This window comes from Pseudoliparis swirei, chromosome 5, assembly GCF_029220125.1.
Source record: "Pseudoliparis swirei isolate HS2019 ecotype Mariana Trench chromosome 5, NWPU_hadal_v1, whole genome shotgun sequence".
In the NCBI taxonomy this organism is placed as follows: Eukaryota; Metazoa; Chordata; class Actinopteri; order Perciformes; family Liparidae; genus Pseudoliparis; species Pseudoliparis swirei.
In genome coordinates this window covers 17,127,113-17,153,062 of record NC_079392.1, presented here as the reverse complement: position 1 = coordinate 17,153,062, position 25,950 = coordinate 17,127,113, and the positions used below count along the sequence as shown (strand labels likewise).

The 25,950-nt window shown below is 38.7% G+C and overlaps 2 protein-coding genes across 9 annotated transcripts in view; one reads left to right on the top strand and one right to left on the bottom strand.

Annotated features, from left to right (window-relative positions):
• The window catches only part of LOC130193964 (adhesion G-protein coupled receptor D2), a 219,405-nt gene that overhangs the window by 110,978 nt on the left and 82,477 nt on the right, over nt 1-25,950 (bottom strand). For 3 of the 6 annotated variants that reach the window (XM_056414807.1, XM_056414809.1, XM_056414814.1), the window contains one exon: nt 6,592-7,877. The exons of 1 other annotated variant lie outside the window; for it this stretch is intronic. In XM_056414807.1, the coding sequence (XP_056270782.1) occupies nt 7,639-7,877 (239 nt within the window). In that variant the 3' untranslated portion in view covers nt 6,592-7,638. Of the gene's footprint in view, nt 1-3,848; nt 4,457-6,591; nt 7,878-25,950 lie in introns of those variants that run through there. 2 more of the 6 variants (XM_056414808.1, XM_056414810.1) reach the window with 1 other exon arrangement.
• nr5a2 (nuclear receptor subfamily 5, group A, member 2) overlaps nt 1-25,950 on the top strand; it is a 117,105-nt gene that overhangs the window by 75,670 nt on the left and 15,485 nt on the right. Inside the window, exon 7 of one of the 3 annotated variants that reach the window (XM_056414831.1) lies at nt 3-2,012. The exons of the other annotated variants lie outside the window; for them this stretch is intronic. Within the exon in view, the coding sequence (XP_056270806.1) occupies nt 3-250 (248 nt within the window). The 3' untranslated portion in view covers nt 251-2,012. Of the gene's footprint in view, nt 1-2; nt 2,013-25,950 lie in introns of those variants that run through there. 3 annotated transcript variants of the gene reach the window in all.

Here is a 25,950-nt window from a genome sequence, read left to right as displayed (position 1 = left end):
AGATGTGAAGAACCTGGAGAACTTCCACCTGGTAGAGAGTGTCCAAGAGCAGGTCAACGCAGCGCTGCTGGACTATGTCATGTGTAACTACCCACAGCAAACAGACAAGTTTGGCCAGCTGCTCCTCCGGCTGCCAGAGATCCGAGCCATCAGCCTGCAGGCTGAAGAATACCTTTACTACAAACACCTGAACGGCGACGTGCCCTGCAACAACCTGCTCATTGAAATGCTTCATGCCAAGAGAGCTTAGGAGGGGACCATGTTGCCCATAATGCAGCTGTGCAGACATCTGAGAGTTTTGCTGCAACCCCAAAACTCTGAATAACTAAACCTCCCCTCAGACTTGACTGAGAGATTACCTGGTGGATGCAGAAAGTGTTAGCAACTCTTGTCTACATGAAGCTCATTTTTATTTTCAAGTTACAACTTGGAGTGCAGAAGTGGACAAACACACATGCGTAGAGACAGATTGGGTGCACACACTAACAGCATATGGATCCATTCATTAAAACAATTTATTCTTTTTTTTAAAGTCTGAAAGAACAGCCACATATCCTCAACCACACAGAAAAAGACAATACTGAAAGGAAAAAAGAAAAAAACACTGCATTTGCCACGGGATGGGATCTAATCGTCTGTGTGAGCACAGACTATCAAGACTGGCAGGCTGCAACTTCAAAAATTAACAACCCTTGAGTGTTTTAGAGCTGGTGACATTGTTGGAGGCCTTTTTTGCTGAGAAAGGAAACTAAATAACACAGTCCATCTTTCAGATAGCTTTGAGGCTAGAGTGGTGGCTTATTTTGGTCGACGATCCTCCAGTGTGCTCTCTTTCTCTCTCTGAAACCGGCTTTTAGCTATCGTTGGTACTGTGAAGACAAATGGAGAAGCAGTCAACCAGACCAGGGACTCTTACCTACCTTCACATCTGTTCTTTGAACTCACATATGGTGCCTGCCTTGGCAGCTTGATCGGAATTATAATAAACGTCTAAAAGAGGAAGATTCTTAAATGAACAAAATGATAAATATGCCAAAAAGAAGAAAAATTCTACAATGTTTTCTCTTCTCATGAAATGGTAGTCATTTGCTTCTCATGGTCACCTTGTGGTTCCCCTTTCTTATTCCACCACCCAAAAACATCTTAAACAAAGTACCTCAGAAAGACCAGTGTTAAATAAATGTAATTAATAATGTGAGCTGAAACAATTGTATTTATAGCCCTTTTCCTGCAAAAAAAGAAGTAAAAAAACTCCTGTGTTATTATTTCATTACAACTGGAACAAACAAAGTGTGAATCTGGAGACGGAGAAGGATTGATCCTGCCTTTGTCCGGAAAGACCAAAGCTTGCTGCAGAACAGAAGAAGGAAATTACAAAAATCTTAATAATCAGTATTATAAGACAAAAAAAATAGATTTTTGATTTCACAGTTCTGTGAGTCTTGCCTTATTTCATTACCATGCTAGATAACTGTGCTGATGTGAATGAAAATATGTACAAATATATATATAAAGTATTAATGTTGTAAAAATAAAAAAGAATAATTCAACAGGTGTTTACATTAATATGGTTGAATGGGAGAGAACTGTGATGAAGCATAAATTGCAAAGCAATGATTTCCTAAAAAATGAAAACAACGAAAAGAAAAAAAAATCCCTCTGGTTTGCTTTCTTTGGTGTGTGTACAGTGTTTTATTTGTTATTTGTTTTGAGCAGTACTTAAATTATGTCGTGAGACACTAAAATCAAAAAGGAATCACACTTAAAATATTAATTTCTATCTGTCTGCTGTCATTCAAACATTTGTTTCTTAAACATTGCTGTAAAGGGATTCAGTTTCACTTTCAATCTTTTTGTAGACTTCTTTTTTTATTTACAGTGCTTTGACCTTTTTATGTACAGTATGTCACTGGTTACGCTTAATAATGAAAATAATTTATTGCGTCTCTGAGTTTGCATCTTTGTGTTACATGACGTGAGGTGTCCGCGCCAGAATAAATTTGTTTACTGTAGCATGTTCTTGTTTTGTTTCCACAAGTCAAGTGTACAATTATCTACAGGACTGTCTCAGAAAATTAGAATATTGTGATGAAGTTCTTTATTTTCTGTAATGCAATTAAAAAAACAAAAATGTCATGCATTCTGGATTCATTACAAATCAACTGAAATATTGCAAGCCTTTTATTCTCTTAATATTGCTGATTATGGCTTACAGCTTAAGAAAACTCAAATATCCTATCTCTAAATATTAGAATATCATGAAAAAGTATACTAGTAGGGTATTAAACAAATCACTTGAATTGTCTAATTAACTCGAAACACCTGCAAGGGTTTCCTGAGCCTTGACAAACACTCAGCTGTTATAAATCTTTTTTTTTACTTGGTCTGAGGAAATATTAAAATTTTATGAGATAGGATTTTAGAGTTTTCTTAAGCTGTAAGCCATAATCAGCAATATTATAAGAATAAAAGGCTTGCAATATTTCAGTTGATTTGTAATGAATCCAGAATGCATGACATTTTTGTTTTTTTAATTGCATTACAGAAAATAAAGAACTTTATCACAATATTCTAATTTTCTGAGACAGTCCTGTATATGATGCAGGTCTGAAGCAAAAATAATTGCCTTTCAAAAAAGGGAGAAAAAAAATATTACCGACATTTCTTTGTCTTTTAAATGTTAATGCAAGTCCGTAGATTGAAAATAATATTGTATTCAAGCGTGTGAAGGATGTTTGTGCGACATCAGTTTTTCTTTTCAACCTGATCATATCATTGTTCTTTCCGGTTTGCTCTTATACCAAAGACTGCATCATGTCCTCTTCTAGTATTGCGTCGAAAATGAACTAAACAGACTTGTTTTATTTGATTTTTTCTTAAAAAGTGGCACCCTAACTTATTTTCATGTGAAGTTTTTCACATGTACTGTTGTTGTTGTTACTGGGATTTTCACACTTGCCTCCCCATTTGTTTACCTGTCAGCATTTGTCAATTACTGTGAGTCATAGAACGATCAAAACTCTTTCAATGTATAATGTACAGAGACATTCCCTTAAAATCCCATGTCAAGAAGCAGTTCCTGGTCCTGAGCTCCATTTTCTGACACCCCATTAACTGTGTCTATCGATCAGACAATCTTTTATCACCCACTTTAAAAAATTATGTGTGTAGTTTCTGCAGCTGCCTTGGACGTCCTATGACACACAAGTGAACTCTGAATATAGTGCATGACTTAGTGCAGAAGTCCCATTTGTTATTGCATTGTGGATTAAACTGCTGCAGTCCAGCTCCAATCCCCAACAGGAGCGTGTCCTGAGACGAAGTCGAGAAAATGTTTGGAGAAACAGTTTTCTGACACTTCAGCTGTCAGAAGTTAAAGGAAACGGAGTGAAATCCAACCGTTTGCTTTGCTGTAACTTAAGAGTAGGACTGAAACAATGACTACCTTTGTGCATTCACATGCTCATGCATGCTTGTCACATGGATACACGAAGGATCAAAATTATATTTTCCGCCCGCTTGTTATGACTTTGCCACTCATGCTGACATTCTAGTTGCCCATACCACTGCCCCTGTCTTGGGGAGTGTCTCTCTGAGGCTCAATGAATTTTTCCTCATATTTCAATAAATAATTATTATGCTTATAACACCAGAATCTCGCTTCCTGCACACACTAGCGTTGTCCAGTTCCATTATATGTGTTTTTTTCTTGCAGGGAAAAATTTATAACTTGAATTAGTAAAACATGCAGGAATGAAATCAGATGATAATTCAGTTGATTTGCGTCATCTTTTTTTCCCTATGCCGTTCATCACACTAATGGGTCACATATACAATCCATCACTTAATTCATGTAACAGAGTGCAGTGCTGCAGCACACTTTACTGGACAATTTACACTAAAACTTTCACAAGCAAATATAAAGCAAGTGAAGCCATGAAAGAGAATATACCATGAAATACAACATGAAAAACATACACACATAACAAATAAAAACAAAAAAACAATGAACTTTCAGTGAAACCTCAGAAAATTACGTTATGATTGAAATCAGAATTGGGGTATTTAGCTTTCATGCACTGGAACTTTAAAAAGGCAAAGTTGAATACAGAATGAGTCCTATTCTAGATATCTGAAAATAAGGTATGCAACACTTCAAAACCAAATGTACCAAATATTCCTGCATCTCCACAGTAATCACAGCTGAACTTTTTTTTTAAAGGCGCTATAATACAAAGAAATCATTTCACCAACTCTGACTATAAAAGAAATCAAAATGAATCACAATACGAAACTACAATCACGATCAACATCATCGTCAGTCAATGTGGACGAGGCCGTAGCTTTTCTTAGGCGCAGGGCTGCGAGGGAAACAGGAAGCTGTTAACTCCAGCTCCATGGGAACATGAAGACTGCAACCTGCCGGCAAGGCATCTACCTCTGAGGGAGGAGGCTCCTGGATGAGAGATGGGGATTGGTAAGCGGGTGTCAAGTCAAATTAGAAAAACAATATCTACTCACACTGTAATAACAGTAAATACTGAGGCCATAAAATGTTCCACTTTGTTGAGGGGCAAGTTCATTTCCAGAACGCAGTATTCTTAATTAACATATAATTAAAGGATATGTAAAAGAACATTTAGTCATTGAATTTGTTCATTAGTCCAAATGTTCTTCTTTAGAAATACTGCCCCTGTAATTGGTTACATTTTTTTTACTTACCTTGTTTTACATGTCCTCTGTGTTTCATGAGGATATAGCCTCTTATTTTATATGACAGTGATATACAGTGTGTGCAACTCTTGTATGTGCATACGGTTTTAATTTGCATCTTTTTGTTCAGAAACTACCTATTTATCTGATTTGTAGTTTATAGGAAGCTTTCCACATACTAAAGTCTTTTTAAATAGATAAAATAACAAAATATCAACAAACTTATTAACCAGGTTCAAAATATTAACCGGAATTACGGTTTTCAATTAAAGTTTTAAAGATTTTTTTTTTAGAATTGTATATCAAAAGCAATTCAGATTTAAAGAACAGCTCCATACACTCTGTCTCAATATTCAACAGCACAAATGTTGGTGTTAATACAAATTAGACTTAAATATTTTATTGAAAACATACATCATGAAGTGATTTTCTGACACAAGGTTAATGAATGAACTAAAAACCTTAACTTTTTAACAGGTACAGTTTTGGGGGAAATGTATGGAGTCATATGCTAACAAATGAAGAAAGATTTCACGTAATTGTTTGGAATTTTATATTTCACAAGACATAACATCACACTCAACTGACTGATCAAATGTCAAATCACAGCACCATAAAGCCATATTCCTTAGTTTAAATGATCTGAAAGAATCATAATGGAGCAGCAACTGCTGAAATTGTTTCTGTAAATGTGTTACTGTCTCTTGTATTTGTAATACCAAACCACACTTTTGACATCTATTATTTTTTCTCCATGAAGCAAATGATATGAGGGAGTATTTGATTGCTGAGCTGTCAATAATAGTATTCTCGTGCAGCATTAAGGATGCTGGTCACAGCCGAGCAAGAGGCCAGCTGCAATCCCGACGCACAGCGCATCAATCCTTACTTGGAGCTTGGCTTGCATCTCCTGGCCTACTGTCTGTAAATGTGTTAAACCTACTTTCACTCGGTCTGAATTTGTATAAATAATGTATATACATTTATCCACGGACTCTAACAAGTGCAGCCTCAGGTGAAAATACTCAGAAATGCATGCTATGCGCTCCAAACCGACCAACTCAAAAGATAACCACACGGAGAGCAAGAAAAAAATATAACACAAATGAATAACTCGCCAAGAGCAACATAAACACACACACTGCTTTTTTATTTTTTGTATCTCTCTCACACACACACACACATACACACAGTTCCTGAGCAAGTTTCCCTTTCCGTCACACAAACAGCCCCTAGTTGTGTCTGCCAGTGTTATGTGTGAAGCTTTTAAACTCTGGAACCACATCACTCATGTTTACAGAGATGTGCTTGTATGTTTCCCTGCATTGTCAAAGAGAGAGAGATTGAGGGCACAAGAAAAAACAAAAGCATTTGGAAGTGTTCCAAGATTGAAGAAAAGGTGCAACTCAACACTAGAATAGGCTGAATGTGTCAGGCAGAGCCAGAGGCTCAGTAGGCCTGAGAAAAGCATAACCAGTTTATATTAAATGAACACCCACCCAGCGCCACATGGTGGCAAAACTGGTGGAATAATCAATATCACCTCATCCAGTGATTTTATAATTAGATTACAATGTGTGAACACACTTACTGTAAATATAATCTCAATTTGTCCTTTTTTAAAACTTTCTACAGGATGCACAGCCTGTACACAGCAGCACAACAAAAAGTACCTGATTCTGCACGTCTTTGTTTACTTTGTCATTCTATGTCATCAAGTTGAATTTAGGCTACATGTTTTTGTTCTCACCTCAGTATTTAGTCGCTCCTTAATTTGTTCTGCTTCACCAAGAAGTTACCTCAAAATAAAAATACTTAATTAAACATTATTGCATAAAAGCACACCACTAAAACAAGCAATGCCACTGCTGAGAAAACTCCATCTGTAGGCAGTTATTCAATAAGCACTGACCATCTTCCGATTGTTCATTATTGACTGGCAATGAGTTGCTACTGGAACTGTAGTACAGTTGTGGGAAGTTGAGTCAAAGCTATTTTCAGTTACTGTCATTCATCATACATCATTACACAAAACAACTTCAATCTCATATCAAAGAGTTGGTTGTGAGATCATAAAGCATGCACTGATGTAAAATGCATTTTATTTAGATTTGTATTTAACCATGCTCTGGACGGTTGTCAAAAATTGAAATAATATCTAAAACGGGAAGAAAACATTTATTGATGAATGAAATAGGTTATACATCCGTTTTTGAGGTGTAGAACTGGGGGAGGTTCAAAAGGTCAAGAACTAGGAAGCGAGAGAGAAACAGCAAAAATCTTCTGAGAGGCAATTAGTCAACTTTATAATCACTTATACCAAACAGCAACTGTAGGACCCATTGTTTGGCTGCCTGATGGACAAACTTTAAAAATGTAAAGATCAAATTAATAGGCTAGCATTGTTAATGCGAACACTCAATATTGTAATGCAAAAGCCTCACTGTGGCATGCAAAGCAAATACACTAAGGTTTGGAGATGGAAGGGTTCGAAGGCCGCTGCCGTTTCATTTCAAAGCATGCATTATACATCATTTTGCATAAAGAGAAAGCCTACAGCATTATGATGTTTTTTTCCATGATGATTATCCTTTATTAGTCATTAAAAAGAGAGCGAGAGAGAGAGAGAAAAAATACAACTTTTAAGCACCTGAACCTCGCTGCCAGCATTCCATTAATTGCCTGCACAATAGGGAGAGCCTTTGGAGATTTTTCAATTTCAAAGAATGAGGAGCGTTCATTCAGTCGTGCTCATGTTATACCAGCACTTAAATCCTACACAGCTCACACAAAAAAAGGACTCAAGGTTGCATCTGATTGAAAGCCTCCAACTACAGCCACTTCAGAAATCCATTTAGCAAGCGGGGGGTTAGAACATCTAATTCAAACAGAGTCGCCCTGTTAAGACGGTTGCGCCAATGTCTTTTACAAACATATACAAACACATACACACAATTTCAGGCACATACTTTTCTTCTGTTGGTTTGGGTCCATTGTAGGAAAGATTAACCTGGCACATATTGCAAAGAGATGACACAAAGAATTAATCTTGCCAGACCTCAGCCAAGTGGCGAAGGTTAAGGCTTGACTGCACGTGAGATCTTGACCTTTGCTTGGAGTGTCAAAAAAGGAGCTCCACGGGAACGTCAAAGAAAGAGGAGCGTCTGTAATAACATAAATACCTGAATGTCACAACACTGTTCATCTGCAGCACGATCCCGGAAAACACTAAGTTTTCTGATTACAAAATTATTATATTTTTGAAATAGAGACATTATAAGAAAAACTATTCAATTACAGGAATAAGGCAAGAAACTTGCGATTCAATACATTTTATGATACAGTTGTTACAATTCAATATATGTTGAAAGAATGCAATACTGTATGCAGGGGAATATATTGTGATTTTGTCATTGTATGAAGAACAAATCGCTTATGCTATATACAGGACTGTCTCAGAAAATTAGAATATTGTGATGAAGTTCTTTATTTTCTGTAATGCAATTAAAAAAACAAAAATGTCATGCATTCTGGATTCATTACAAATCAACTGAAATATTGCAAGCCTTTTATTCTGATTTATTGCTGATTATGGCTTACAGCTTAAGAAAACTCAAATATCCTATCACTAAATATTAGAATATCATGAAAAAGTATACTAGTAGGGTATTAAACAAATCACTTGAATTGTCTAATTAACTCGAACACCTGCAAGGGTTTCCTGAGCCTTGACAAACACTCAGCTGTTATAAATCTTTTTTTTTACTTGGTCTGAGGAAATATTAAAATTTTATGAGATAGGATTTTAGAGTTTTCTTAAGCTGTAAGCCATAATCAGCAATATTAAAAGAATAAAAGGCTTGCAATATTTCAGTTGATTTGTAATGAATCCAGAATGCATGACATTTTTGTTTTTTTAATTGCATTACAGAAAATAAAGAACTTTATCACAATATTCTAATTTTCTGAGACAGTCCTGTATAACATTTAAGGAAAAGAAAGTTGTAACGCAATCAAGATCGTGGGATCTGCATTTGAATTCATCACAATCCCAGCTCCATCCAACATGTGAGCAATATTTTTTCTGCAATCTGAGCCACTGTCTGACACAAATATTTGCATTTGATCTAATAATTAAATATTGATACAGCATCACAAAAATATTAAATCACAATTATCAAGTGTGGTGATATTATCATCACGCCGGTAGTTTAATTTGTCTGATGACAGATCAATCAAGTGTGAATACTTGAGCCATTGCATTTGTTAAAGTTAAAAAAATATATTTTTCAAGTAACAGCATCCCAAGAGTTGCTTTTACTAATTGTTGAACTTGAACATTTGAACAGTGGCTATCAAAACCCCCACAACAGAATTGCCAGGATAAGCAACTGTTTTCTGTTGGTTTTGAGCATGTAGTTTTGCTTATACCCATATTAATTATACAGTTCTGCTTCTGAAACTGCTGTTATTACTGAAGGAACATCCATCACTTTTATTATCACTTCATCCCAGAACAGACTTGCAGGTTACAACTGTATCAGACTGTTTCGCACTCACAAATAAAAATGTTGTGACAGACGCTTTAACAGAAAAAAGCAAGCAATAGAAAAGTGTCTGTTTATGTACTTCTCTGTAAGTTTCAATTACTGTGACGTAATACCAATTGTTTGGAAAAACAAAAGTAAAAAGGTTCAGGACCTAGCAATAGACTGAATCAGTTTCTTTGTGAAAACATTGTATTGATTTTTTTTATAACTGAAGGCTGCTACATGGCCAAATCCAACACTTCATTTTAATGATAGTATTGTACTGAAGGCTAAGTTTGAACTCTAAATAAATGTTTAATGTTGTGGAGACCATATTTGTGTCCCCATATGTCAGTTAATTATCGACAAGTTATTGTGTGAATATATTTTTGTCCCAACAATGCTATTAACACAATGTACACACACACATGCTTCTGAATATCTTCAGACATGTTCAGTTTTTCAAGATAAGGTCTGTGGGTGCTCACTTATAATCAAATTGAAATGTACATACAGCATGAACTGGCCTTTTGACCATCAACAAGCACAAGCACACACACACATACACACACACACCCAAACACCCACACATATACACTGAGAGAGGCCCAAAGGCAGCAAATGATTTGGCCAACACTGCTTTTACTAAAGACTGAATGATTTCCAACAAGATGCCTGAGCAGGTGATGCACAGTATTTAGAAACACACCCTTTACAGACTGGACAGAGTTTTCAGTGGCCTAGCTTTACTCCCAAACCGGCTTTAAAATCAAGAGCTTTAGTTTTTTTCTTGCCACATAAATATTGCAAAAAATCAAAGAAAAAGTATGTCTGTATCCAAAATCAAATACTCTATATGCTTGAATTTACCACATTCCATACCTATGACAGAAGCAAAAGATTCATCTGCATCTGCCGGTCTTTTGGTAAGATCAATATAAAAACCCTTTGGAGGACTGAATCAAGGAGTTAGAAACTTTCCTTTCATCTTTCCTACCTCTTTACTTTCCTTCTCTGTTTCAGAGAGTCACAGACAAATGCTGGCAGGCCTTCAGATGCAAACAGCTGTTCTCAGATTGTCACTGTGATGGGAAACTGATTATTTAGTCTGCTGTCCCTCCTTTGGGACAGATACAGTTTCTGTGAGCTACTAAGGAGTCTTTAGAGGCTAGGTCCTTTGCTAGAGGCAGCAATAACCCTGTAATAGAGGTTCCTATAAATGAACATCACAGACTTAAACATAGCGGTGAGAAAGGTGAGTGTGAACCCCAGGAAAGACCTGTTGGGAACATAATGTCAGCATCTGTTTGGCTCTGCCTTAGAGAGGCCAGGAATTAAGTGTAACAGAGAAAAGACTGTCTCTCACCACCTGGAGTTCTAAGTTTGTCGAGCAGGTGTTGATCAAGCTATACCTGACAAGGCCCGGCTCCACTCCACTGAATCCCTAATGTTCTTCTCTATTAAAAAAAGAATGTTAACATTTGATTGTTGCGGTTCTGTGCGTTCTGGTTATAGAGCTAACAGGAACAATGTGTGTGTGCACAGGCTTGTGTGGCTGGACCTCTGTTGAATATCATTAAAAGACCTGGTCCTGGTTGCTGAGGCAGCTGCAACTCACAGAAGGCCATGGCCCAGCATTAATAGACAGTGTTTATGTGTATTCTATAAATACCATTACCATTATAAAATAAGTGGGTACGATACAGGGAGAGACAAACACTATCTTCTTGGTTATAGATTAAAACCCCTGCTCAGAGACGTACGTGTGAATGTAAAAAAAACCAATGAACAAAATAAAGCTGGTGAGGTGAAGCTGTGTGAATCCTGAGGTTTAACACAAAAGCACAGGTCAAAGATCGGATCAATACTGGTTCGGCCACGGTGGAATGAGGTTGAGGTGGGAGGCATCAAAGAGACGCGACTATTTTGACTTTTTCATGCATTTTCTTCAGTGGTCAGCGACACCAAATTAGGCGAGGGGCATGAAGTGTATGTGTGTGTGAAATTTAGTGAAACAGCAGCAAACATGTTTCACTGATTCTTGAGATAAGGGACAAAACTACTTTTGAAACCTAAAAAACTAAAATGGGCAGCACATTCATTTAGAATTGATTTTCTCATAAACACAGGTCCAACCTAACAAACCATGTAAAGGAACAAGTTTTTTATGAAATCACTTTTTATAAAAAATAACATTTATCCAATTTGTGTGTTGACATGCATCAATTCCGTCTGATGTATTAGAAATCATTTTATTTTAATTTAAATGATTCAGTGACACTTAAGTATTTAAATATCTAATAATAGTGTGCCTACTCCTAGTTAAGTGATAACAAAAACATTGTATTCCCTTTTTTATTAGTTTACACAGTTGAGGAAAAACGCCGTTGGAAAAAAACTAAATTTTGTTATTTATTTTTAAAATTTAACATATTTAATCTGTGGTTATATGCAGTTAAGATATCACTGCATGTAGTCCATGCAATGTTTTAGTGAATTAACTCTATAAAATGAACAGAAGTAAAAGGCTCTTTTTTTTTTTTTAAGACAAAAACCCACATCTTAGGGTGGGACAAAACTGACGGTGTTGACGGACTGATGTAACATCACAGCAAACAAGATCTGTTAACAAGGCCGTAAAGCTCACATGAGACATTCATGTGTTTTCATGCTTGGATTATAAGTGCATTTAACTATTTGAACTATGCAGGATCCAGAATCCTTGGTGTGTTACGAGACCATTCATTTAGAGAAATGGCACACATAACATAAACAGGCCAAGAAAATGGGGACAGTGAAAGGTAAAGATCTTTAATGACCAAGAATTAACTCAATACATGACCAGCTCTATACTATAAACAAAGTAAAAGGTTAACTTTAAACTAAACCCATCCTGGTTCGGTTGAGCACGTCTACTGGAAGTTGGCTCCTCCATTTCACTGTCCCCATTTTCTTGGCCTGTTTATGTTATGTGTGCCATTTCTCTCAATGAATGGTCTCGTAACACACAGAGGATTCTGGATCGTGCATAGTTCATTGACTTTGCTAATAAGTTTTAAGTTTGTCCTAAAACAGTTAAATGCACTTATAGTCCAAGCATAGAGGGACTGAAAACACAACTTCTCATGTGTGCTTTACGGCCTTGTTAACAGATCTTGTTTGCTGTCATTTTACATCAGTCTGTCAACACCGTCAGTTTTGTCCCACCCTAAGATGTGGGTTTTTGTCTTTAAAAAAAAAAAGCCTTTTACTTCTTTTTATTTTATTGAGTTAGTTCACTTAAAACATTGCATGGACTACATGCAGTGGTGTCTTAACTGCATATAACCACAGATTAAATATGTTCAATTTTAAAAATGAATAACAAAATTACGTTTTTTTCCAACAGCGTTTTTCCTCAACTGTGTAAAATAAAAATAAAGGGAATACAATGTTTTTTTTATCACTTAACTAGGAGTAGGCACACTATTATTAGATATTTAAATACTTAAAAGTGTCACTGAATCATTTAAATTAAAATAAAATGATTTCTAATGCATCAGACGGAGTTGACAAATGTCAACACACAAATTGGATAAATGTCATTTTTTATAAAAAGTGATTTAATAAAAAACGTGTTCCTTTACATGGTTTGTTAGGTCAGACCTGTGTTTATGAGAAAATCAATTCCAAATGAATGTGCTGCCCATTTTAGTTTTTTAGGTTTCAAAAGTAGTTTTGTCCCTTATCTCAAGAATCAGTGATATACAGGACTGTCTCAGAAAATTAGAATATTGTGATAAAGTTCTTTATTTTCTGTAATGCAATTAAAAAAACAAAAATGCTCCTGAACGCATCATCTCACTCTTCCGGTAAGCTTTGGTTGCCAGCTCAACAGCGAGCATGACTTCTTCTTCTCTCCCTCCCGCTCCCTCTTGCTCAGTGTGTCTCATGTATAGTTATCCCCCTGCCTCCCTTAATGATAACGATACATGCAACAAGTGTAGTTTATTTGCTAGGTTGGAGGCAGGTCTAAGTGGGTTAGATGCACGGCTCCGCGCTATCGAAGCTCAGACAGCTATGCTAGTTAGCCCGCCCTCTCCCGTAGTCGGCGCTGAGCTACAGTCAGCTGTTAGCTGTGCCCGCGGCAACCGTGCAGCCGGATGGTTGGGTAACTGTTCGCAGGAGTCGTAAGTCTACACAGAAGCCCGCTGTGCACCAACCACTTCACGCTTCGAACCAGTTTTCCTGCTCAGCGACACACCCGCTGAGGAACACACCCTGGTTATCGGGAGCTCTATAGTCAGGAACGTGAAAATAGCGGCCACGGACCAGAGTCGTGGCCTCCCGGGGCCAGAGCGGGCGACGTGGAGTCTTGTTTGAAGCTGCTGGCTAAGGATAAGCGGAGATACAGTCAGATTGTAATACACGCCGGTGGTAATGACGCCGAGCCCGCCGCCGAACTCACTAAAATTAATGTGGAATCGGTGTGTGCTTATGCCAAGACGTTGTCGGACACCGTAATTTTCTCTGGCCCTCAAATTTGCAGACAGACGAATTGTATAGCCGAATGTCGTCTTTCAACCGCTGGCTGTCGAGGTGGTGCCCAGCGAATAGTGTGGGCTACGAGACAACTGGAAGACTTTCTGGGGAAAACCTGATCTGATGAGGAGAGACGGCATTCATCCCACGTTGGACGGAGCGCGTCTCATTTCTGCGAATATGACCAAGTTGATCACCGGACTTAATCTATGACAACCCAGGGTTCAGATCAGGAACCGGGAGCAGAGTTGTAGTTTAACACCCTTCTCTGCTCTTCCATTCGAGCAGTTACCCACCCTTGACTTTAGAGTAGAGACTGTGTCTGTCCCACGGCCACTTCAATTAAATAAATCAAAAGTAAGCAGAAGAGGAGTCGTACACAATAACCTTATACAAGTTAACACAATTATTTCAGCAGTGCAACAAAATAGGTCTATTAAATGTGGTCTCCTAAATATTCGATCTCTGTCATCTAAAGCTGTGTTACTGAATGATTTAATATCAGATAATCACATTGATTTATGTTGCCTAACTGAAACCTGGCTGAGCCATGAAGAATATGTCTGCCTGAATTAATCGACTCCTCCAAGTCATATTAATACTCACATTCCTCGAGGCACCGGTCGAGGAGGTGGAGTAGCAGCCATCTTTGAATCGAGCCTATTAATTAATCCTCAACCAAAATTACACTACACCTCATTTGAAAGCCTTGTTCTTAGTCTTTCACATCCAACCTGGAAAACACTACAGCCAATTCGATTTGTGATTCTGTACCGCCACCAGGTCCATATTCAGAGTTTATATCTGAATTCTCAGAATTTATATCAAGTTTGGTTCTTAAAACCGATAAAGTTATTATTGTTGGAGATTTTAATATCCATGTGGATGTTGATAATGATTGCCTTAGTGCTGCATTCATCTCCTTGTTGGACTCGATTGGCTTCTGTCAGAGAGTACAGAAACCCACTCACAGCTTTGGCCACACGCTTGATCTTGTTCTTACTTATGGCGTTGACATTGAGCATTTGAACGACTTCCCACAGAATCCTCTTCTGTCAGACCACAACCTCATAACTTTTGAATTTATACTACCGGAGTGTACTCCGTTAGTCAAAAGTTTCTACACTAGATGTCTAACTGATAGTGCTGTAGCTAAATTTAAAGAAGCGATTCCTTCTGTATTTGATTCGATACCACGCCTCAATATAACAGAGGACTCCTGGTCTAACTTTAGTCCGTCCCAGATTGATCATCTTGTTGACAGTGCCATAGGCTCTCTGAGAATGACACTGGACTCGATAGCCCTCTGAAGAAGAAGACAGTGAGGAAGAGGAGGTTTGCTCCTGGTATAACCCTCAGACCCGCAAACTGAAGCAACGTCACGAAAGCTTGAACGCATATGGCGCTCAACTAATCTCAAGAATCCCGCTTAGTTTGGCGAGATAGTCTTAAAACATATAAGAAGGCCCTCCGTAATGCCAGAGCAGCCTATTACTCATCAATAATAGAAAAATAAAACAACCCCAGGTTTCTCTTCAGCACTGTAGCCAGGCTGACAGAGAGTCACAGCTCTGTGGAGCCGAGCATTCCTATAAACCTTAGTGGTAATGACTTTATGAACTTCTTTAATGAAAAGATTTTAACTATTAGGACAAGATTAATAATCTCTTGCCCCTAACCAGTGCCAATCTGTCCTCAAGTGGAATGGCCTTGGAAACCGCTGTATGCCCTGGTGTATATTTGTCCGGATTTTCTCCTATCAACCGTGACCAATTATTTTCAACGGTTTCTACTTCGAACACGCCTACCTGTCTCTTGGACCCCATCCCGACGAGGCTGCTTAAAGACGTTTTGCCTTTAATTGGCGGCTCTCTATTAGATATTATCAATGTGTCTCTGCTAACAGGCCACGTACCACACTCCTTCAAGGTGGCTGTTATTAAACCTCTCCTGAAGAAGCCCACTCTGGATCCAGAGGTATTGGCTAACTACAGACCGATCTCTAACCTCCCTTCCTCTCCAAGATCCTTGAGAAAGTGGTCGCAAATCAGTTGTGCGACTTTCTACATCATAATAGTTTATTTGAGAAATTTCAATCAGGATTTAGAAAACACCACAGCACCGAGACGGCACTGGTGAAAATTACAAATGACCTCTTAATGGCAGCAGATAAAGGACTCTCTCTGTCCTGGTCTTGTTAGACCTTAGTGCTGCATTCGACACCATTGACCATGACATCCTGTTACAGAGACTGGAGCAGTCGATTGGCATTTCAGGCACGGCACTAATTTGGTTTAAATCCTATTTATCAGATCGATCTCAGTTTGTATTTGTAAACGATGACGCCGATAACCACCAACGTTAATCACGGAGTTCCACAAGGTTCTGTGCTTGGACCAATTTTATTTACCTTATACATGCTTCCTTTGGGCAATATTATCAGGAAACACTCCATAAACTTTCATTGTTATGCAGATGACACTCAACTATATTTATCGATAAAAGCAGAGGAGAGCAACCAACTCTGTAAAATTCAAGCATGTCTTAAAGACATAAAACATGGATGACCTGCAACTTCTTGATGTTAAACTCAGACAAAACCAAGTAATTTTAATCGGCCCTGAGCACCTCAGAGATCAATTATCTGGTGATGTGGATTCTGTAGACGGCATTGCCCTGGCATCCAACACCACTGTAAAGAATCTTGGCGTTATCTTTGATCGGGACTTGTCCTTTAACTCCCACGTAAAGCAAATCTCAAGGACTGCATTCTTTCATCTACGTAATATTTCAAAAATCAGGCACATCTTGTCTCAAAAGATGCAGAAAAATTGGTTCACGCGTTCGTTACTTGAGACTGGATTACTGCAACTCCTTATTAGCAGGCTGCTCTAATAAATCTCTTAGGTCCCTCCAGTTGATCCAGAATGCTGCAGCTCGTGTTCTCACTAAAACTAAGAAAAGAGATCACATCACTCCTGCACTAGCTGCTCTGCACTGGCTCCCAATAAAATCAAGAATCACTTTTAAAATTCTTCTTAACCTACAAAGCCTTGATTGGTGATGCTCCATCATATCTTAAGGAGCTTGTCGTACCATATTGCCCCACTAGAGAGCTACGCTCACTAAATGCGGACTACTTGTAGTTCCTAGAGTCTTAAAAGTAGAATGGGAGCCAGAGCCTTTAGTTATCAAGCTCCTCTTTATGGAACCAGCTTCCAATTTCAGTCCGGGAGGCAGACACAGTCACCTCGCTTAAGAGTAGACTTAAGACCTTCCTCTTGACAGAGTTTATAGTTAGGGCTGAATCAGGTTTGCCCTGGTCCAGCCCCTTGATATGCTGCTATAGGCTTATAGCTGCCGGGGACGTTTTAGGATGCACTGAGTACCTATCTCCTCTTTTTCTCTCCTTAAGGATGAATTTTCATCTCTCAATCACACGTTACTAACTCTGCTTTCTCCCGGAAGTCCTTTTGACTTTACGTCTCATGGGGTCATCGGACCCTATGAGACGGCATAGATCCTATCTGCCTGATGGATCGTCTGGGTCGTGGAATTCCTGCTCATGACTACGCCACTGTCCTGTTGAGACTCCGCCACTCCTCCTCCCCACCGCCATCTGCCTGATGGATCGTGGAGGTCTCCATCGTGGAATATGCCTACTATGAACTATTCATACACTCTGTCATATTCATTGAATGTATTTTAACTCTAAATCTGTCCTTCTGTACACATTACATCTATTGCATCTGTCCATCCTAGGAGAGGGATCCTCCTCTGTTGCTCTCCTCCAGGTTTCTTCCCTTTTTTTCCCCCTGAAGGGTTATTTGGGAGTTTTTCCTGGTCCGATGTGAGGTTTTGGGGCAGGGATGTCTATGTGTACAGATTGTAAAGCACTCCGAGACAAATTTGTAATTTGTGAAATTGGGCTATACAAATAAACTGAATTGAATTGAATTGAAATGTCATGCATTCTGGATTCATTACAAATCAACTGAAATATTGCAAGCCTTTTATTCTTTTAATATTGCTGATTATGGCTTACAGCTTAAGAAAACTCTAAAATCCTATCTCATAAAATTTTAATATTTCCTCAGACCAAGTTAAAAAAAAGATTTATAACAGCTGAGTGTTTGTCAAGGCTCAGGAAACCCTTGCAGGTGTTTCGAGTTAATTAGACAATTCAAGTGATTTGTTTAATACCCTACTAGTATACTTTTTCATGATATTCTAATATTTAGAGATAGGATATTTGAGTTTTCTTAAGCTGTAAGCCATAATCAGCAATAAATCAGAATAAAAGGCTTGCAATATTTAAGTTGATTTGTAATGAATCCAGAATGCATGACATTTTTGTTTTTTTAATTGCATTACAGAAAATAAAGAACTTCATCACAATATTCTAATTTTCTGAGACAGTCCTGTATATAAGTATATGTAAAGAGAGCGAGGGAGTTTTTCTGTAAATTAGTAATAACTAACCCTATAACCAGTGATATGTTAGAATAAGCTGACCCCAACCTGTCTGACCTGCGGGTTGTGGATCGACCTCACATAATAGTCACTACCTCATATTTGAACATTATTCAACCATTTCCTATTCACTCTAAAACCACTTTCATGAGCAAAACAATTAGACACACATATAGTATAATAAGCACCAGCACCAAACATTACAATTGTTGCCTTATAATACCAAGCAGTTGTATCTGACCAATATTGTCATCTTGTCAGTGGGAGGACTGACACACAGAGAGATGGCCAAATCACAAACAGACATCCACAACTGATATAAATGTCAGTTGGAATTTGTAAAAACTCATCAATAATAGATGCACCAAGTAGGCAGGGGATCATCTTCAATGAGCCCAGAGCGCCGAGCACGGATTCTCATCTCCAAACCAAGGAGCCATCTTAATGACTGTACCCGGAGACCTGGGGGTGTCCATCAGCACAAACCCCCCCGCCCCCATTTCCCCCAACCACACCATCGGACCTCCCTTTGTCAAACCTGTCCATGCTCCCTACTGCCACATATCGTACGGAGGGGAACATGAGCTCTTAAATTAAACATTCACTTCAGCGGCTGCTGCCTGTTTTAGGTGAAAATGAAAGGAACATGCCTCAGGAAGATCCTTATGTGTGCAATTGAGACATATTGTAGGGGGGAGTGTTTGGGTCTGATTGGGCCCAAAAAACCCGCAAATAATGTCATAACTTCTTTTTGTTTTGTCCATGAAAGATATCTATTCTGGCATGTTGGAAGAAATAGTAAAAGGTTATCTTTGCCAATACAAAGAAGAAATGGAGGGACAGCAGACAATGAAGATAAGACATGTTTGTGATTGTTTTTATAAGCGGCGGAGAGAAGAAGTGAGAAAGATGAAACACTAGTAGATGGACAGCTATTTTGTTTAACATAATGGCACTGGGCTCCATAGCATCCTGCATCATCAGGTCACCTCTGGGGAAGGATAACAGTGGATGAGGTAGCGACCATTATCCCCCTCTCCTGACCTGAATTCAGACAGGCAAACAGGAAATTGCAGACAGGAAGGAAGTCATATTTTTCACAGCTGTGCCCTGGACGAGGCACCATTGTGTGAGAGCTGCATTATCAATATACGTAAGCAATTTACTCAAGATATCTGATTTCTGCAATTAAATAACAAGACAGACAGAGTGAAGCTGGTGTTTGTGTTTTGAATGAAAATGGTGGACATTGTCTTTTCCTGTCGCCATTAAAAAGGCCTTTTCCTGCACCAGCGATATACTGTCTCTTTGTTTTTGTTCTTGTTCTTGGAAGAAGATCAAAGCACCAGGTCCAGACTCAGGGTGTGTGATATATCAGGGTGCAAGGATTTATATGGCACTTGCATCCTGCGATACTCATTACATCTGCAAGTCACAGCGATAACTCATATTGGCAAGCTGCACAGCATTACATACAGTATATATGCTGTGGCCGAATAGCAACAAATTCTACTTTTGAAGAATAAATACTGTTGCTCTAGACGGAGTCTCAAGACTCTTCTCTCCGTTATTGATGAGGTATTTCACTCAGTGCAATACTGTAGAGACGTAAGCGACAGGAACATGCACACTTTTTACGCACACAGATGAAGAGGCCTGATCAATTTCTCTGTCAGACAAAAAGGGCTGAGAGGTGGAGGCTGTGTAGATGGTGGGAGGCGGCCCAGGGCCCTACAGGAAGTGATTTAATGTCCAAAAAGACATGCACTTGTTTTTGCTCCGTCTCTTTCCTGTTGTGTTCTGATAGGGACTTCCTCTCCCCAGTGGGGATAGATACAGGTGTCATCTGTCCATCCATCCATCCTACTCACTCCCCCCCCCCCACACACACACACACACACACATTGCACAAGGACATATTGTTCTGCTGCCATCTCATCCCCTCATCAAACTCTTTGGAAATCAGTGCAAATGGTGAAAAATAGTGTTTGTGTTTGTGTTAAACATGTCGCTGGGCAGGTGGGGTGGACACTTAAGTTAAGCAGTTTAAAAGGTTAAATCTTAAGATCATGACACCAACCAGAGGAGGTAAAGAGTCAAGAGGTGAGAGTCCATGAGGAAGTAGACATGACATTCATGTTTGTAACTTTGTGCACACTGACATCCCCAACCAATTGTATGCGTACGCATGTGTGCGTGTGTGTGTGTATGTGTGTGTGTATATGAGCAATAACCTGCATGTTCACTATGTATGGGTCTCAACCCCAGTAATGGTACCACCATGATGATCTCTTATCCAAAGCGACTTACAATAAGTGCATTTCAACCTAGAGTACAAACTAAGAACAACAAGAATACAGTGCTAATCTGTGTTTTAATCAAGGTGTCCTGAAGGAGCCAGGACCAGCCAGGAGGGAGTTGCAGTAGTCGAGGCGTGAAATGAGGCGTCTTCCTGTCTTCCTCAGTATCTCTGAGACCAACTCCCTTCCTTTCCGTTAAAACACACACAGTTACAAACACACGCACGCTTGTGTGACCATACTTCTGGGCATCTCCTCTTGAACACATTCTTTCTCTATCCCAAAGTCTCATCCAACCCTGAACTCGGTTCTAACTCGAGTGAACTCTGTAATAATGCAATCCATTATAAACACTAGAAACATAACCTACTGTCAAGTTGATTTGAATGTCTTAAAGAAACAGTATCAGGACACATTGACATCATAGACTAGGTAGTATTGCATTATTTTAGTATTCATTCCACTCCCTGTAACTTGTTTGTCAAAGGTAAATCTGGTATTTGCACACTTTCGTCATCAGTGGAAATAAACATTTGGTACTTTACCCAGAAATGATGGATAAACAATCAATCACAGAAGTTCCAACTTTCTATGTCCACTAAGCAATGTGATTGGAACAAACAGATATGTAACAATAAATACAAATTAAATATCAAAAGGATACAAGTTGACTTACATTTCCTATGGATAAACATTAAAACAAATTGTTATTTGACAAAATAAATAAATAAAGAATCCTGTGATATAATTCAATACCATCATCATCCCTACTATTATCTTTTATTGCAGGCTATCATATAGTTGGTTAGAATAGATACAGTTAGTAGGTAGACTTTTTCTGATAGAAAAATATATTACTCTGTGGGTGTGTGAACCAGTGACCAAAGTACCCCACGCCACAAAGGTTATGTACGTTCTTATCTGTTGAGCGATTTTAATGCTGACTATCACAGCACACACAAGCACACACACACACACGCACACACAGTGATCCGCCCGCCAGCCTCCTCGCTCACTCATTCACCCCATCTACCAACACACTAATGAACTGTCACTATTTCATGCACGCAAACACACACAAACACAAACACACACACACACATAGCCACCTACAGATGGAGGAAATAAGTCCAGCGCTGCCTGTGGATGCGGAGGATGTGAGGTGCGGTGATGACACATTAACGATAGGACCCATGACAGCAGTACGCATCGGCCTCACTGAACAAAGTATGTAGACAGTTTATAATTCAATGAGGATTGTTTAAGTGAAACAATGGCTCTCGACCCCACTGAGGGTTGAGAAAGGGTGAGAAAGGTAAGTTTGTCAGTGGATGTGTTTCTGTTTTAAGCTATGGATGATCCCGTGGGTTTGATTGGGGTGTGGATTATAAATATCGCTATTGTGTAGCAACATCCGCTGTTGTTCAGGTAACTAAGAAATAGATTGACAATTAGTGGGCTGGAAGGGAAATACTGCCGGGCATGCTCACTATTGTACTGTTCTTATCCAGAACATCCAAACCGAGTAGAAAGGAAGTTTGTGTCTCTGAAAATATTCTGGTGACAAAGCAGTCTCACTTATCAGTGGACCAGCCATAATCAATTAGAAGACACATATCTAGCAGCATATATTAAACAACATGGAAGTATCAGCTGGTTGCATACAATCTGCACTAAATTATTCTGAAGGGATTCAGATTTTTTAAAAAATACAAAATAACTGTGTAATCCAAGAGAAATAATTTCAGTAGCACATTAGGATAATAATGATGGTGAGATGTATATATATACATAAATATTAGGGCTGTCAGCGTTAACGCGTTAATCTATGCGATTAATTTGGCCGCGTTAACGCACTAAAATATTTTTAACGCAATTAACGCAAGTTTTTTTTTTTTTTTTTTTTAAACCGCGGCAGTACGGTTTGACACTGTTTCCGTTTTTAAAACAATCATTTCTCCGCGAAAATAAGGAGCATAAATGAGTTTAACTCGTGGATGAATCAGTCAGGTTTCCTCCTGCTCCTCCTTCCTCCCGTCTCCCCCTCTGATACACAGAGGAACAGAGGGGCGACGTGTCGGGTGACGCGGCGGGGAAAGAACTCGTCACACGAAACCTTCACCGTGATTGGTCAATCCGTTTGTCTGTCAACATTTCGGGGGGAAAAAAACCAATGAACACTCAGTAAATCACAAAGGACCTCCCACCTCACAGGTTAGGCTCATTTAGCAGCCTGTCAGTCAGAGAACCAGAGGACACGGCGCGAGGACAATGAGGCTCATTTCAGAGCTGAGATTGTTCTGGAATGTTTGATGTATAACACGTGGGGGTGTGTCACATGCAAAAGACTTTAAACGGTGAATTTAATTTATTTTGTAAAATGTATAAAATGCCCCCAGCCTCCAGAGGGTTAACGTGACATATTTGAATGTCAGTCAGTTCCCAAGGCCACTGGTTCTGCTGCTGTTCAATGTTAAAGATGACAGGACCAATGGGGTCTCAATATACTTCTTTTTTTTTACTAATCTGATGTTTCACTGAAGAAACAATTTATCATCCACGATATTAAATACCTCGCTGGCACTGTATATGTAGGAGCCTCTTTGAAAACACAGCTCTGTGTGAAGTTTGGTCTTTAAAAAGAAGGGAAACACTTTTAACCCTTGTGTTGCCTTCGGGTCATTTTGACCCGATTAAATATTACACCCTCCCCCCGCCTTAGGGTCAAAATGACCCGATTCAATGTTTCACCCTCCTGTTACCTTTATATTTACTAACATATTTTACCCTTTGGGTTCAATTTGACGCCAGCAATTAAAACCTCCAGAAAATTATTAGAATTAATATTGTTTTCCAAGTTTAAGTGTGAGGCACTTTATGTTTGTTTGTTGACTACCGAAAGAACACCGACATTAAACATTGAATGGGGTCAAATTAACCCGAAGGCGGCAGGAGGGTGTAATATTGATTCGGGTCAAAATGACCCGAAGGCAACACAAGGGTTAAACGGTGAATTTAATTTTTTTTGTAAAATGTATAAAATGCCCCCAGCCTCCAGAGGGTTAACGTGACATATGTGAATGTCAGTCAGTTATCAAGGCCACTGGTTCTGCTGTGTTCAATGTTAAAGATGACAGGACCAATGGGGTCTCAATATACTTCTTTTTTTTTTACTAATCTGATGTTTCACTGAAGAAACAATTTATCATCCACGATATTAAATACCTCGCTGGCACTGTATATGTAGGAGCCTCTTTGAAAACACAGCTCTGTGTGAAGTTTTGTCTTTAAAAAGAATGAACTTTTAACTTTTAATTGCGATTAATCGCGATTAATCGCGATTAATTAATCGCAATTTCAAAATGTGCGATTAATTAGTAAATTTTTTTTAATCGATTGACAGCCCTAATAAATATATATATATATATATATATATATATATATATACTGGATATGGGGGCTAAGCTATGTGGCCTATGTGTGTGTACGTTTTCACAAAAGCATTTGCATTCCTCACAGCCCATTTGGTCTATGCTAATGAGCTTCACTCATGCAGAGCAGCAGGTCTTAATGAAAAACCTTTGACTGGTGATCAGTGCTATTGATCAGCCCCAGCTTTAAGCAGGGATAATTGATCGATCAACAACTGGTTGCTTTGGATTAATGGAACATGACTGGTGCCCCCCGAAGATATACCCACCTCTAATGAAGAGGCATGAGTCAGTGTATGTGTGTATTTATGGGTGTGAGATATAAACACTTGATTGAGCAAATGTTTATGTGCGTAAGTGAGAGAGCAGGAGTTGATAAAGTACTAGTTTATATTCTCTGTGAAAGGCCCAATGTGGCATTTTACCATAATACACCAAATCTCTTTGTAACATGTATGTATGTATGTATATTTTTGTGTATGTGTGTATATATATATATATATTTAAATATAGTTCATATGTTGTAGTTTGTCACCTTAATTAAATTAATTTGTACACACAATTTTGAAGAGGGTCGGGGGAGGTGGGGGACTTTTCATCTTGGACCTTTTGGAATGGTAACTCGTCCAGCGGCATGACCAGATTGCAGTTAGGTGGGCACTGCCAGGTGCATATACGGCATGCCAAACACACTTTTGGTAATCTCCTGGCCAACTTAATAATGAATCCTCACTGGAGGGCAGACTTTTCCTTTTCCCTGAGCATCATAGCACTTCTACTCTTACTTGGTTAAAAGTCATCGCCTCCCTGACAGGGATCATGTTTGAATTCCAGCCTGCATGCACAGCCCAACATTGTTGACAACAGAGCAGCGAATATTATATTATATTATTAATAGAGATTAAAACCCAATAAAGAGCTGACAGCTTAAAAAACAAACTCCTGATGATATTCATCCACTGCAGAGACGCGGAGTCGTTCAACTCTGCATCTTAGAATTGAGACATTTCCACACCACTCCCCACTTGGTGCACCATTACATGATTACAAATAACACTCGCACTGGGTGGGATCAGAAAAATGGTGTTGTTATTACAACACCATCTTTCTGATCCCTAATTGGTGCATTAGAGGTTGTGACAATAATGGCTCCTTGCATTAATTACTAGCACCTTCTTTAATCACAGAGTTCTCCATGTCATGGCTCGCTGACAATTTTGATCCCGATTAATCCCTCTCACATTATGATGCTCATCGCAGCCACACATGTACCTGTAGGCTATTATCAATATAAATGTTGAGCTGCAGCAAGCCACATTTTTTTTAAATTAAAAATATGGCATGCAGGTAAAAGACAGGCAGGAAGAGACGGTCATAAGGGAGTGAGAAGTTTTAAGTGATACAAAAAAATCTCGCCTACATGCCTGTTTATGTGCAGAAGAATCTGTGTTTAATAATAAATCAAATTGACGGTTTGATGTGCACATAAGCACAGGTTTTTTATCTTTCTATGGGCTCTGTACTTGCGTACTTACTAAAGTGAAGGGCATATATTCTTCATAGGGAAGAGGATAATACTTCATTTAATATGTACTGAAATTAAAGTAGAATTGTTGTTTTTCTTATGTTTTCCCAATGTGCAAGTTTACAAAAAGCTTTTCCACTACCATATTTAATAATTTGTCATGAATATCTTTCCACCCACATATGTGAATGTGTGTGAGTCTTTCAATATGATTTACAACTTACAAAATGCTTTCAAATATTTTCTGGGAGGTACAACATTTCCGTGGTTTTCCATGGTGAGCCGGAGAGAGAAGTAGTGGTCAATGTCAGGCTCTCATGGCTCTTGTGTCAGTCAGTAATCTGTGTCTTAAACTTTTCTTTGATCACTTTATTTTTCATTTGTTTTTCAGGAATATGTTTACTTCAAAATGACACTAAATTCTCAGCCATCAGTTGGTAATATTCGGGAAATGCTGA